This window comes from Acanthochromis polyacanthus, chromosome 7, assembly GCF_021347895.1.
Source record: "Acanthochromis polyacanthus isolate Apoly-LR-REF ecotype Palm Island chromosome 7, KAUST_Apoly_ChrSc, whole genome shotgun sequence".
NCBI classification, from domain to species: Eukaryota; Metazoa; Chordata; class Actinopteri; family Pomacentridae; genus Acanthochromis; species Acanthochromis polyacanthus.
The window spans coordinates 39,667,801-39,683,168 of NC_067119.1; the positions used below are offsets into that span (position 1 = coordinate 39,667,801).

Consider the following 15,368-nt stretch of genomic DNA (forward strand, 5'->3'; position numbering starts at 1 on the left):
CTTTGAAAAGAACTAAGGAAAAAACTATAAAGCGGCCACAAGGCAGTGCAGCCCTCAGCTGTGTACCTGGACAATTCTTTGGATATTGTGCATTATCATGGAGGTTTCCATGGACATATTAGGCACACCCATGGAAAGACTTCCCTGCCTTTGAAGGTCATCGATCTGTGAAAGTAAAGCAAGACAAGAATGAGATGTAACCATTTTCTGCTGAAGTTGCTAAAGGAACCCAGTCTCTAGGAAAGGTTTTGTACCTTTGAGGCCAGCTGATCCACTTTATCTGCTACTTTTCCCACTGACAGCCGGATCTCTGTGTTGTGCTGTCGGGCCTCAGTCATCAAAAAGGAAGTCACGTCCCCAGAGCCTGGACAAAACAAATCAGTCACAACTGGAGTGTATAATTTACAATCCTTCCACCACTTAAATCAACCAGTGTAATTTAATTACTAACTGACTGAGGACACACTATGAAAAGGTAAATTGGACCAAGATGCTCAAAGTGACTCGGTATCAGAGTATACAGTTACTAACAAACTCCACATTTGTTACTGCACTCACTGCATATAAATATTTTATGATTTGATCTTAACGGCTTCCTTATAGTTGAAGTTAACAGTCTTACCCATGTAGGGGACGGTCTGTGCAGGATAGACCTGGCCCACAGGCTGCAGCTGAGACGGAGTCGCAGAAGTCTGTGTGTAGGAGTAAGGCTATGAAACAACATAATGAACGGATATAAAGCCATATTACAAGGTTCGCCTTAACGCCATGTACTTACTAATAATAAGTTTTCACAAAAAGGTGGTGACATCGTACCTGGAAGGCGTGGCTGCTGCCTGGCAGACCAGGCTGTGGGCCAACAGTGGTCATAACTGGAAGTAAGGCAGACATCTGAGCATTGTGGGGATGAGGATGTACTGCAGGATGAACAATACAAGTTAAGAGATAACTCTGAATTGTAGGAAGTATGAGCGAATGAGCAGAGTGGGGTGGGTTACCGTATGCAGAAGCTGGAGCAGCAGAAGTGATCTGCACTGGAGATGAAGCTGCAGCCTGATCCTTTGCTCTGCTGCCACTGGTGTCCTGGAGACAAACCCACAGCAGCGGAACTCAGTAAAAACGACAGGAATCAGTTTAAAAGGGGAACTCAAACAGTTCTGTGATGCATTTTCATGTGAAAAAGACAATTTAAAAAGAAGATGGGTCAGACACAGGTGAAGCAGAGGCCCTGACTGAGGCCACAAAAGCAACGGCTCAACCTCCAAAAACACTAAAGTTCAAAAGTATATTTTCCCCTTATCACTGCCTGCCGGCTGAAAAACACATCTTTTGAAATAAAGAGGTTAAACCTTGGGCTGAAATCATTTCCCTTATCAATTAGCCCGTTGATGTATTTGTCATGTCAAAAAATTGTTTATGTCCCAGAATCTTTTTGGGTAACATCTGGCAGCACTAAATCATGGAATACAAAAGTTCAGGAACACACTGCTGTACTGAATTCAGATGGAAAGATGTATGTGTACACATGCAGACGTAAAGATACTGGAGCAAAATGCAGCATTCTAATGAAATAATCTTTTTTTTTCCATTATGCTTTTCTTTTGTCTGTATTCATTATGAAATCAGCAGGAACTCAGTGGCGTCATATAAGAATTGACCAAAGCTTGATGTCCGAACATGTCAGCAGTTTTGTTTTATACTAAATTCAAGGCAATTCCGTGAAACGTCATCAAATGATAACACACGACTACTGTTTAAATCCCTGCCTCCTCATTATTTATGACATTGTGACTGTTTTCTAATTTTTCTATTGGTTTTGAAGAATTTTATGTAATGCTATAACTAGAGTATAATGGTGCCATGTACTAGAGTGCCCCCTGCAGCATTTTTAACAAATAGCCCCCGCAGCAGGTTTCACCTAGCCTAGCCGCGCTAGACCCAGGTCTGAAGACACAAGGGTCTAGGAACTCTCGACAGGGAGGGAGGCGGGCTAAAAGGTTGTCTTTCCAATCACTCTGCAGCAACTGGGTAGGTATACAACCAATCAGTGCAACGAATAGGCTCCAAGAGCGCCGGAAATCAGAGGACGCGGTAGTTCGGTGAAGCCTTATTTATACAGTCAATGGGTGAAGCTCAAGTATATTACAGACATGTTAACTTTCAAGTTGAATTTTAGCTTCAAATCTTTAAGAGCTGTGGCCAAAGCCGAGTCGAAAGATAACCGTTTATTGTGCGCAGCCATTTTCTTGTCTATCCTTGTTTCTATGGTTGTTTCCGGATGTTTCTGTCAGAATCGTCGCGCCTCTGTCGTCACTTAGTTACGCCCGCCTTCTGACTCTACGTGGTGATTCATCGGCCAGTTTTAGGAGCATCCAACCTCGAGGCTTACCGAGGGTAACTAGACCCACCCTGGCAGAGAATTAAATTTGTTGCCGTGGGTTGTCTAGCGCAGCTAGGCTAGGTTTCACCTACATAATTTGGTATGTGTATGTACGACATCAGTGCAAAAAAAAAAAAAAAAAAAGCTTCTTGGACCCATACCCTAAACCCAACCGGACGTCCATCACTTTGAATAAAGTGTCAGAGTTTTGATGTTTTTGGTCATTTTCAGGGATTAATTCCTCACAGGGAGTAGCTCCAAAATACCTCAATCTTTGACAGTATATAGACCAGGCCTTAATGATGAAAACTTGTCAAAATCATCTGCATAAGTCAAAGGGCGTGGCCATGGTGGCCCCCTGGACTTTGATAATTCACCATGAAAGAAGAAGAAAGAGGAAGTGTGTAAATCCTCTTTACATGCTGGAATCTGTCTCAAATTTTATATGATTGATCACAGTCCTGCACTGATCACATCCATTTGCTAAGAACCACTCACAGTGATAGCGCCACCCACTGGTAGAAGAAATTATATGTTTTACACTTTGATGTGCTACTGTTAGTTGGTTGCCCGTATTCATGTTCATTATTCTTTCATCCTCTTTACACTGGCATAACTTATTTCTGCTTCTTTATACTGGCTCCCAGAGTTCCAGTTTTGACAAATTGTTTCCTGGTGTGTTTCATCCTCTTTCTCTTGGCTAGCAGTATTTTACAGTCTATTTTAACTGACTCCCTGTATGTTTTACTCGTTATATCGGTTCCAAGTATGTTTGAGTCTCTTTACACTGACTTCAATATATGTTGTCCTCTTTTTTAAACACCAGTTTGAGCTTTAGCATTTTTCTAAGACTTGTCTGTGTCATTTTGCCTCCTTATAAAGCACACTGTAATTCTGAAAAATACTTTATGTTCGTCTGTACCGTTTCTACAAACTTGGTGCTATAATATAATCCTTGAAAGTGGTCAGATATGTCTCAACATCTTCATTTTCGTGTCACACACCGGCAAAGCCGCACCTCAAGGTGCGAGATGCTCTGACGTTCGTGGTTGTGTGAGGACCCATTCAACGCTGCTTGCAGCTTTAATGTCTTACTGTTATCACACAGGCTCGAGGAACAGTCTACTTGCATTTCACTTCCCTTACTACAAGTGCATGTGGCAAATGAAACTCTTGAAACTTAAACTTAATATGGCATGCGATAAAAACAACAGGAAAGTTATTCATGAACATGGAAGGACATCGTGAAACCAAAAAGTGATATAAAGGAAGTCACAACAGCTACAACAGGATGGAAGGACCATGGGCTTGACCTTAACCACATCTACAACACCGTAAAAGTTTGGGATCACTAAGGCAATTTCATGTTTTCCATGAAAACTCCCACTTTTATCCATGTGCTAACATAACTACAAGGGTTTTCTAACCATCAATGAGCCTTTCAGCACCATTAGCTAACACAATGTAGCATTAGAACACAGGAGTGATGGTTGCTGGAAATGTTCCTCTGTACCTCTATGGAGATATTCCATTAAAAATCAGCTGTTTACAGCTACAATAGTCATTTACCACATTAACAATGTCTAGACTGGATTTATCATTCATTTAATGTGATGTTCATTGGAAAAAAACAATAAAAGGCTTTTCTTTCAAAAATAAGGACATTTCTAAATGACACCAAACTTTTGAGCAGTAGTGTACCTACTTGTTGCCCTGTCATTGGCTGATTAGTTATTTGTGTTAACATCAGTTGAACAGGTGGACCTAACGAAGTAGTGCTGAGTGTATATCTACTAGCTGCAAAATAACAAAATAGAAAATTTTAACTATGTGCGTGAATTGGCAATAAAACACATGTACTCCCTTTTTTAAAGAAAAATAATTCCAAAACATACATATTTATATTTATTCAGAGCACAAATTGGTGTATATAATTTATTTGTTTGCTTGTACATCCTAATGAATTATTATTTTGACATGTATCTGTGTACAAAATGGTTAACTGATTGTACAAACACAAAAGAAAAAGACCGGTCATTTCAACAATTCTTAAGCTAAAAACTGAATGTTTTAGAAAATCTGAGAAAGTGTTATATTTTCACGCATACTTGCCTTATTTGGACAAACAATTAAATCTTTTTTGTTGGCAATGGGCAAATACAGAATATTGCTCTAACATACTAACCTCGAGCTCTGAGTCACTGGACTCGGGATGGCCGGCCACTTCTGTCATAAAAGGCAACATGGGTTGACCCATCTTAGCCATGCGAGAAATTAGCTTGGCTTTGGTGGCGTCTGGATTCTGAAGTTTAACAAGAGAGATCAGCTTTCATTAACACACCTCCAAAATAAAATAAAACTATTTTTTTTTAAACAACAGTGCAGATATTTACAGCCAGCTGTTCACTCAGAGAGTTTGATTTTGCACGAAGTGGTGGTTCCCTGGAAGAGAAAAGAAAAAGACAATCAAATCAGCTGAGGTGACAAAAGAGTTCAATAAAATGTTATTTTCTCAGGTTATACTCTCACCCTGGTCTGCCTGGACCTGAGGCAGCTGGCTGTACGGGAGGCTCTGGGGTTGGATTTTGTACACTGGGAGCTGTGGATGGGGCGGGAGAGGGAGCAGCAGAGTCTCTGGAGCTGGCACTGGCCCGATCAGAGCCGCTGTCCTTGGAAAACTTTACCTAAAAAGCACAGTAACTTCTCTTTACAGCTCACCAACACCACAAACAGGAAGTACAAAGACATTACGTTGGAACAGCTACTTAAACAGAGACATTATAGCATATCTATGTCATTAGAATGATGAGGTACACCGCTGCTCAAAAGTTTAAGGTCACACAAATGTCCTTATTTTTGAAAGAAATGCAGGTTTGTTCAATGAAGATGACACTAAATGAATGATAAATCCAGTCTAGACATTGTTAATGTGGTAAATGACTACTCTAGCTGGAAACGGCTGATTTTTAATGGAATATCTCCATAGGGGTACAGAGGAACATTTCCAGCAACCATCACTCCTGTGTTCTAATGCTACATTGTGTTAGCTAATGCTGTTGAAAGGCTCATTGATGGTTAGAAAACCCTTGTGCAGTTATGTTAGCACATGGATAAAAGTGGGAGTTTTGAACTTTTGAACAGTAGTGTGTATTATAATGGTGAAGAGAAATCTGTCCAGTGGGTGTTACCCGTCGGAGCTCTGCTTCAAAGATAAGTGTACTGTCAGATGGGACACGATTTGGGACTCCTTTGGATCCATAAGCTAGACTGGGTGGGATGACAATGAGTCGAGAGCCTTCTTTCTTCATCCCCAACATCCCTTCCTCCCAGCCCTGCTCATACAGACAAGGACAGAAAGAAGAAAGATGAGATTTTAACATAATATTATGGTAAGGACATTGAAATAAGGTGATTTAAAGTTACACTAATTCCTTTCAATACCCATGTTGCCCCGTTAGTAGAGGTGTAGATACAAAACCAAGGTAAACAAACTGATAGACCACTTGTTTTTTGCTTTTGTATCAGTGAGATTTTACTTCCAATTTTAAAGGCAAATTATATAGTGTGAGGATGTGCTGGCAAAACTGAATCATGGTGTGCAAATGTTCAATGAAAAGCTTCTGTACTGAATTTAGATGTATTTATTCCCCAAGAGAAGGAATTTCCCATCTCATGTTTTATTTTTTTTTTATGCTATTTTATATTTTTTTAATTAGTTGGGCTTAGAGTTTCGGGCTCTTCATTTTCTTTTGTACAATATGACATCAACTAGAACTCAACAATGAAACGTATCAGCAGGTTTGTGTTATATTAAAGCCAAAATATGGAACATAACTATGACAGCTTAATATGACATGAGATGAAAACCACACTGCAGCATTAGGAAACGATATTCAGGAAGTTAAAACAGCTTCCAAAAAAACAACAATAAAAAAAAATGCAAAAACAATGACAATAAAAGAACAAAACAGACCAAAAACACTGATTTTGAGAACATTCCTGGTGACTAGACAAACAACATTGTTCAACTGGATAAACACAACAAAACTAATCATTTCACACTGCATTTTAGAGAACATTGTGCTCTACAATCCTTGCAGCACCCTGGTGTGATTTTTGTACAGGACAATTAAAAAATGCTTCATTTCAGTGGCAATGAAACAGCATGTTTGCATGGGGCATTTCTTATTGTGAAAGTCCAGTGTTTTAAAATATTGTAGATGCATTTCTAACACAAAAAATATGAATCCAAGTATTGCAAAATTATTCCCCATTCATTTCATGCAAGGAAATAAATTACTGAATTAGAATGTATTCAAAAACAGAACTTTGTGTAAAAATAATATGTTTTGTGGTGGTTGAACTCGGTCTGCTGCACTGAATTTCTAATACATTAGGACTCACTTTGATCACTTTCCCAGCTCCAATTTTCAGTCTCAGCAGCTTGTCTTTGTTGTGGTTGGAGTCAAACATCTGAAACAACATTTAACATTTAGTGAATTGTGTGCAGTCTCGTCCACAAAGTCCACATGACTGGAGACAAAGTGGTGACTTGAGGTAAAATAAGAGTGTGACCTGTCCGATGGTGTGGTTCTGCAGGAGCCAGCCTGTGTACACCACCTCCAGAGAGTCTCCATTCTCCACCCCTTGGCCCTCACCAAGACTCAGATCCTGAACCACCACAGTATCTAAAGAGGGTGAACTGTTTGCTTTTGCCAAACATATCTGATGAAAAAAAGGAAAGACATCCTCAACAAATTAGTGTAGTTATAAAGAGGTTTGAAGAGCAGTCCTGATATTTGTAGGTCTTTTAACATCAACACAGACTTCCTGTTTGCTATAATTGCAGTCTTAGTTGTGTCTCCTTCAGTGTTGCTCACCTCTTTGCAGAAGTCCACTGCAGCTTTGTCCGATTCAAACATTAGGGACCAGTTCTGCCTCTGGTCATCATAAAAAGTGCAGTAATTGTTTGGCTGTACCTGCAGGAGAGAACAACATGCGGCCATGAACACGATGACAAGACAACACTGTGGGGAAATCTGTAGCGTCCTGAACTTCAACTTCCTGTTGCTGTTGTATTTATCTACACAGTGATAGACTGGTAGAGTGCCGTGGAAGCATAGTTTGTCAGATTGTCAACTCATAAACTACCGTTCAAAAGTCTGGGGTCACATAGAAATGTCCTTATTTTTGAAAAAAGCATTTTTGTTCAATGAAGTTAACATTAAATGAATGATAAATCCAGTGTAGACATAGTTAATGTGGTAAATGACTATTCTAGCTGGAAACGGCTGGTTTTTAATGGAATATCTCCATAGGGGTACAGAGGAACATTTCTAGCAACCATCACTCCTGTGTTCTAATGCTACACTGTGTTAGCTAATGGTGTTGAAAGGCTCATTGATGATTAGAAAACCCTTGTGCAGTTACGTTAGCACATGGATAGAAGTGGGAGAACATGGAATTATCTGGATGAGCCCAAACTTTAGAACGGTGGTGTATATTTAACCCTTTGATGTGCAGTGTAGGTCAGGAGATACCCATTTTCCATTGGATTTGGCTCATTTTTGACCCATTTTGTGCATCAAAGGGTTAAAAAATTCAAAGTTGTATGTTTTATATTTTTCTAATAACTCCACATGACACTGTATCTTGTGGAATCAAAATTGTGAGCATGAATCTGTAAATTCACAGACGTATTTAGGTTTTTCCTTCAAATGTATACACAAACGTGAATGTGTACAGAGGCTAATAAATGTGTACACAGGTCTCTCTAATACGTCTACGTTTGGTCATATCAATGCAAGGCTGTTAGTGCCTACTGTGATCAGTAATTGTGAACACAAGTCCGTTAATTTTTCAAAGACTTTGTGAACTTTGATTTTGTAATCTGTCTGATTTGCTGTATATGGAACCTGTTTATTTTGTTGTATGCTGCTTCTTGACCTGGCCGTTATTGAAAATGAGAACTAGCTCTCAACTAATTTTTCTAGCAAAATAAAGGTTAAATAAAAAAATAAATGATGCGTACTGAGATTAGTAGAAAGCAAAACCTTGTAAACCTGGTGCACTACCATTATTTGGAAGATTATGTATGATAAAAAAGACTGTCAGCTGTCTGAGTGCACAGTGTGACATCAGTGCATCACATCATCTGCTATGACTGTACTCACGGTGAAAACAAAGCCCACGTGAATCTTGGCAGTGGTCACTTGTTTCTGTTGGCTCAAGTACAGAAGCAGCTTGTACTGCAGGAAACAGAAGAGTGTGTGTTTCATAAAAATCAAAAGCCAAACCCATAATCTCCAACAAGTGACCAGTTAGCAGATCTCCAACCTCTTTTGTTGTGTGGCTGCCCAGTACCGCTGCTCCCAGTTTCCCCTGCTTCACGTATTTGTCGTTAATACTGTATGAGACAAACGGCAGAAAAGCTTTTCACTGCATTCACTATAAGATGATTTGGAGGCTGTGACTTCAAATACAGACTTAATCATGCGTTTAGGCTTTGCAAAGAAAAAGAAAAGGGGGATTGAAGATTTAGAAAATGCTTAGAAATAAGGGAAAACTCAGAGAGAGGGTTTAAAACTCACTATCTGAAAGCTTGGACTGCTGTGGCAAACAACACGGCCGGAGCTCCAGCCTGTGGAGCTGCTTTCTGATTGGATGGCGCTGCAAAGAAAGAAACAAACGTTAAACACATGATGAGTGGACGGGTCTGCTGCGACAGACGGCTCCATTCTGGTGGGCTTACCTGGATTGGTGCTTTTTCTGGGCTGTTTGGGAGCCGTGTACTGGAACGACTCGTTTCCCTGACTAGACTCCCTGTCTAGGCCAAACAAAGACGCCAACTTGGCTCTGCAAAAAAAGAAAAAAAAATTGTTTAACATGGGTACATTGGCCATGAAATCAATGATTTACTGAACTGTCAGATGGAGTTTGTTCCACTTTAGACTCAGACAAAAACATCCCTGTTCTGACTGGACATCTGTTCACAGGGGGAAAGCTGATCAAGTGTTTCATCTTAATTTGCGGGATTTTTAGGAGTTACCTTTTCTGCCCGCCGCACTTTAACGGCTCCCACATTATTTTAATCTGTAGAAGGTTAAAGGTCAAGTAGACAATGAGCGACATCATAAGAACTCTACCCACACAAACTTTACTCTCTTTATCCATCAGTCTGTCTTTTCTGATTAACCTACGAATCGTTCAGTTCAACAGATTTCAGAAAAATCTTTAACAAAAAAGACAATTTGACAAAAAGCATCTCCACTTTATCCTTCCATCTCCACCTTCCTCAGCCAAATAAGCAACATGCTAATCTGAACATTCGTTTTCACAGCAGCTTTCAACAGAGAAAGAGATCCGCTCACTGATTACAGCTGCTGGATGGGAAAACTCTCCATTCACCGAGGAAGTCAGGAAAAAGCTGTTTGCCAAACAAGACTGAACTTTAACAGCATTTACTGACTACTTCTGAGCTTTCAGCAACAACACATGGACTGCACTGCAGACACCTGATCATCCACTTACACCTTCAGTCAAGATGTTTGCATTTAAAACTCTAAACTGAACTTTTATGCACAGATTTTCTTTCATATAAAGTGATATAAGACAAAGAGAAGCAGCAAATCTTGGATATTTGAAGATCCAGAACCAGTAAACATCTGACATTTCAACCTAAAAAGAAACTTATTTAGCAAATGCACTGCTGAAAAAGCTAAACATTACCTCCATTATGCTGCAAAATCATTACAACTACTAGCTCAGTCACAGCGACAACTATTGTATTATCTTCAGATTTCAATTAATCAATAAATTGTGACACCTTCACACGTTTCATTTAACATCAAAAATATTCAGTTATCTTGTGCAGTTAAAGGATCAGATTCTCTTACATTGAAGCTACAAACAGCAGGTTTTTACATTTTAACTTAAAAATGACAGTTTTGGGGTTTTTTTCAACTCAAGCTAGCTGCAGTTTATTATTTTGTTGTTGATGGACTGACTGAATACTCGGCTGATCCCAGCAGCCTCATACTGACCCCTGGAACTCCTTCCACCGGTAATCACTGATATCTCCCAGAACGGACATGTTGAAAACCTCGAGGCTCTCATCTCCGACGGTAAGGAACAGGGATGAGGAGTGGCAGCCTGTTTGCATATGTGTGTCAAAATCCTTCTAATGTGCATTCCAGTGCTTCTCTCCTGGTCTACCCCTGACCCCCGGTCGCCTCGGTGCCGTCACACCACCGTGGCAGATTCAACAGCACGGCAGAAGACAGAGAACGGAGACAGGCTGTGGCAGAAGCCTTCACCTTCTCTACCAAGCAGCATGTGAGAGGAATTAGTCGTCATAGCACTCCTCCCTCCAGAACTGGCTGCTGACCCCACCAGCTCAAGCTGCTATCAAACATCGGTCAGCAGTGGCAGACGGTACACTGGTCAGTCTGAGAACGGGGTAAAACTGTAGGTCAGGGCGTCAAAATCGTTCTGTTCAGAGGCCACATTCTGCCCAAGTTGATCTCAAGTGGACTGGACCAGTAAAATCACAGAATAATAACCTAAAAATAAGCACAACTCCAAATGGTTCCTTTGTTTTCGTGCAAAAAAGTACTTTCTGAAGGCGGTCACAAGAAAAATAAGTTCAAATTCAACAACATTCAGCCTCAGTTTATCATTTCCATGCTACAACTTCCAGATCACTGAGAGTATACAAAGGAACAAAACATTTAGTCCCAGCTATCTGGAGCTGAATGATACAGAATTTTACTTTACGATCAAAGTGGCAAAAGTCAGACAAAAAAACAAAAAAAAAACAAGACAAAATGCTACAAAAATGAGACACAAAATTACAAAAAAAATGAGAGACACAACAGGAAACAAAACAAAAAAGAGAGAAAAAATTGAACAAAAAAGTTACAAAGCGACAAAAAATTGACAAATGACAAAAATGAGACAAAAAAATGACAAAAATGAGAAACAAAACAGCAAAAAATAGACAAACTCCACAAGCAAGACAAAAACACTCACAAAAAGATACACAAAACAATGAATGAAGCAAAACATAAAATGACAAAAATAAGACCAAAACACAAGCTAGACAAAAAGGAAACACAAAACGATAAAAACGAGAAAGAAAGCGACAAAAACAAGACACAAATGACAAAAGTCAGACAAAAAACCCCAACAAATACAAGACAAAATATTACAAAAATGAAACACAAAACATGAAAGAAAACAAAAGACACAAAAAATTAGACCAAAAAGTAACAAAGCGACAAAAAAATTGATACAAATGCACCAAAAATGACAAAACAACAAACGGCAAAAAAATAGACAAAAAACACAAGCAATGCAAACACAAAGCGACAAAAACACACAAAATAATTAATAAAGCAAAATACAAAATGACAATAATAAGACAAAAAACAAGCAAGAAAAAGGAAACAAAACAATAAATATGAGAAAGAAAGCGACAAAAACATGACACAAATGACAAGTCAGACAAAAAAAACAACAAAAATGAGACTAAATATTACAAAAATTAAATACAAAACCACAAAAATGAGACGCATGACATGAAACAAAACAAAAGACACAAAAATTAGACCAAAAAGTAACAAAGATGCAACAAAATGACAAAAGAACAAAACGGCTAAAAAAAATAGACAAAAACACAAGCGAGGCAAACACAAAGCGACAAAAACAACAATGAACAAAGCAAAATACAAAATAAAAATAATAAGACAAAAAACATAAGTGAGAAAAAGGAAACACAAAATGACAAAAACATGAGACAAACAAGTCAAACCAAAAAAAGCAGAAAACAACAAAAACAAGATCAAATAATACAAAAATGAGGCACAAAATGAGTAAAGAACAACGAACAATCTACTATTTTACTTTATGATCACAACAACTTGTCATGGTCTACAAATGATTTTAAATGTATAGTTTTACTAACATACAATCTGCAGTTTGTAATTTCTACACTTTCTGGACCCTCTGGAGGACCGGTTTTGGCCACGGGCCGTATGTTTGACACCGCTGCTGTGAATGAACGGCTGAATGGTCAGCTATATTAACAGGAAGCGTCATGACAGAAGGGTCACAGTTCAGTTGCTGCTCTATAGAAAACTACATATTTAATGACAACCTCTGACTGTAAAACTCTGCATTTCGATGCTGGAGGTGTGGCGTACCAGACAGCAGCTTAACACACTTCTGAAGCCATTAAATGTCTTCTGTTAAATTACAGCAATAAACCAACGTCTGCACAACAGGAGCCAGCTAGATAAGTGGCTTAAAAATGTACTGTAAATCAAATTTCATGTGGATTTGCACCAGACAGACAGTCTGAAGAAACTTCATCCATGAAAACTACAAAATCATCTAACAAAGTCAGTCAAGAAACGTGAGAAGAGATCACACCAGAGCAGAGAAATGTGATCCAGCCTGGTGTGATTCTCCACTCACTGATCACATTACCTGGAGGAGAACTTTCCATGGTAAGAACAGTGGAGAAATTCACTTAACCTCTCCCCTTACTCTCTAATCAGATGTCTGAGCCTCTATAATATTCATATATTTGGCACTGCAGTGAGGGTGAGCTTTAATCAGGGATCGGTTCTTAACTTAAAGGCATCATTTTCGCTGCTTCAGGTTTGTTGGATGAAATACAGACGCAATGGAAAAAAAGTTCAAACCTTTACTGAAATATGGTGAAAACTGTGAGCCAAACAAAAAGAACAGCTTGCCAAGAAGTGCCTTTACTTTAGCATACGTTTAAAGGCATCATATACAAAAAACGTGGCAATAAATCGTTAGTTTTAGAAGTAATTTGGTCCACAGACGACAGCAGCTAACAGGAGCTACATGCTGTCAAGCTAGTTAGCTCCCAGGCTAAAGCGCGTTAGCTTGGCGGAAAAAACACAAACTCACCCTCCTGTGGGAGACAAGAAGTCACCGTCCTCGTCGTCTCCACCGAACATCTTTGAAGTCTGGAGCCTTCTCTTATTAAATAAAACAAATGCACAAATGAGTTAGCCGTTTAACATGCCTGGTGTGTGATTTCCCTTTCCTGTTGTTGGTGGAATCAGCTGACTGTCCACCTGACCCGGTCAGGCTCCTGCTGCTGCCTCTGGAGGGCGACACAGGTCCAGAGAAGGTTTAGACCAGAAGTGTCAAAGGCGTTCTGGTTCAGGTTCCACAATCAGCCCAATCTGATCTGAACTGGGTCGGACCAGTAAAATCCCATCATAATACCTAAAAAATAACCACAACTCCAAATATCTCCTTTGTTTTAGTGCAAAAAACTACACTGAACTCACACTGAAGGAATTATCTTTTACAAAACATCATGAACAAACTTATTAAGAAAAATAAATTCAAATTCAGCAACATTCATCCTCAGTTTATCATTCCCACGTTACAACTTTCAGATCAGAGAGTGTCTACAAAGGAACACAACATTTAGTCATCTGGAACTAAATGATGCAGTATTTTAGCAACAACAAAAACAAGACAAAATATTAAAAAAACAAGACCTAAAATGTCAAAAATGAGACAAAATATTCCAAAAGTGAGACACAAAACAATAAGAGAACAATTATTTGTGATCAAAACTGCAAAAAAGACAAAACAACAACAAAACAAGACAAAATATTACAAAAACAAGACACAAAATGACAAAAACTAGAAACAAAATGACAAAAAAATTGACAAAAAAATTTCAAAACAGCAAAAAAAATGGACAACACAGGTGAGACAAAAAAAACACAAAATGTCAAAAATGACACACAAAGCAATAAATAAAGCAAAATACAAAATGACAAAAGTAAGACAAAAAATCACAAGCGAGACAAAAAGGAAACAAAACAACAAAAACGAGAGAAATGACAAAAGTCAGACAAAAATAACAAAAACAAGACAAAATATTCCCAAAGTGAGACACAGAACAACACAAAAAAAACAATGATTTAGGATCAAAACAGCAGCAACATATCAATCAAACATAAATGATCATTTTTTAAGGTAACTATTGTTTTCTTTACATGATCTGTATTGTCAGGAGCGACACACAGGAGATTCTAAAGTGTAGCCTCTTATCATCTCTGAATTCACCATGAATGATCCAACTTACCAGTTTACAATGTTCTAAAGAGTATCTTTATAATCCTTGACCCTCTTGCTTGGTTCACTAGATGTGGTACAGAATACATCACTAGGTTGTTCTGGACAGTAAAATACACACCATGGTGCCACAAAGTCTGTATGTGATGACTCCATTTCTGAAAATGTTCCGACCCAAACTGTTCACTGAGTCACATGAGTTAAATAACAAAGAAGCTAATTTCAAAATCAGCACAAACAGATCCATCATCTCCACATTACTGGATGTAAATGCTACATGAAATTCACGTTTTCCAGAAGTGATCACATCTGGAAAACATGCCACCAATACTACCCAGTACCCCCAAGCTTAACGCTGTCTGTTCCAGGAGTGCTGTAGTGGGATCTTGCATTTTTGTCAATGCAATGATAATAAAGGTGCTTTATTTTGTTCCACGTATATTTCAAAGTGTTCTACATGGGAACACACATGGGTTTCACATATATATGCGGTGAAAGTATTCCAAAATCACATTTCCTACTTGATTTGAACATGTCTCCACATATTAAATTTCAAATGCGCAAAAACAGGTTGTTGCACATATCAAATTACCGTGATTTTTCTGTCAGTGTGACTCCTGCTTTTGTTGTAGAAATGCTGATGAAGCATCAGTTAATTTGTTCTTTCACTGTAAAATACGTTCCTAATGCCACTAATATAACATACAGTACACATAACTGTCACGCATCTAAAATCTGCTCACGATTTATTGTTTAAAAAAAACCTTCATTCACAAATGTACTTTTCAACATCCTTTCCTTTAAAACAGCAGAATTTCATTGTCATTGTTGTTTCATTGTTTATTCATTTGCATAT

The 15,368-nt window shown here is 38.6% G+C and overlaps 1 protein-coding gene across 6 annotated transcripts in view; it reads right to left on the reverse strand.

The window, feature by feature from the left end:
* The window catches only part of fkbp15b (FKBP prolyl isomerase family member 15b), a 28,863-nt gene extending 15,368 nt beyond the window's left edge, over positions 1–13,495 (reverse strand). For 2 of the 6 annotated variants that reach the window (XM_022209838.2, XM_022209836.2), the window contains exons 1-17: positions 13,322–13,494; positions 9,132–9,235; positions 8,971–9,049; positions 8,717–8,786; positions 8,554–8,628; positions 7,261–7,359; positions 6,956–7,105; positions 6,785–6,853; positions 5,569–5,712; positions 4,910–5,064; positions 4,774–4,822; positions 4,566–4,682; positions 999–1,083; positions 817–917; positions 623–710; positions 255–364; positions 67–165 (exon numbers count right to left, since the gene is read on the reverse strand). In XM_022209838.2, the coding sequence (XP_022065530.2) occupies positions 67–165; positions 255–364; positions 623–710; positions 817–917; positions 999–1,083; positions 4,566–4,682; positions 4,774–4,822; positions 4,910–5,064; positions 5,569–5,712; positions 6,785–6,853; positions 6,956–7,105; positions 7,261–7,359; positions 8,554–8,628; positions 8,717–8,786; positions 8,971–9,049; positions 9,132–9,235; positions 13,322–13,371 (1,644 nt within the window). In that variant the 5' untranslated portion in view covers positions 13,372–13,494. Of the gene's footprint in view, positions 1–66; positions 166–254; positions 365–622; positions 711–816; positions 918–998; positions 1,084–4,565; positions 4,683–4,773; positions 4,823–4,909; positions 5,065–5,568; positions 5,713–6,784; positions 6,854–6,955; positions 7,106–7,260; positions 7,360–8,553; positions 8,629–8,716; positions 8,787–8,970; positions 9,050–9,131; positions 9,236–13,321 lie in introns of all 6 variants that reach the window. The other 4 variants (XM_022209842.2, XM_022209841.2, XM_022209840.2 and 1 more) reach the window with 4 other exon arrangements.
* Between the last annotated feature and the right edge of the window lie 1,873 nt (positions 13,496–15,368).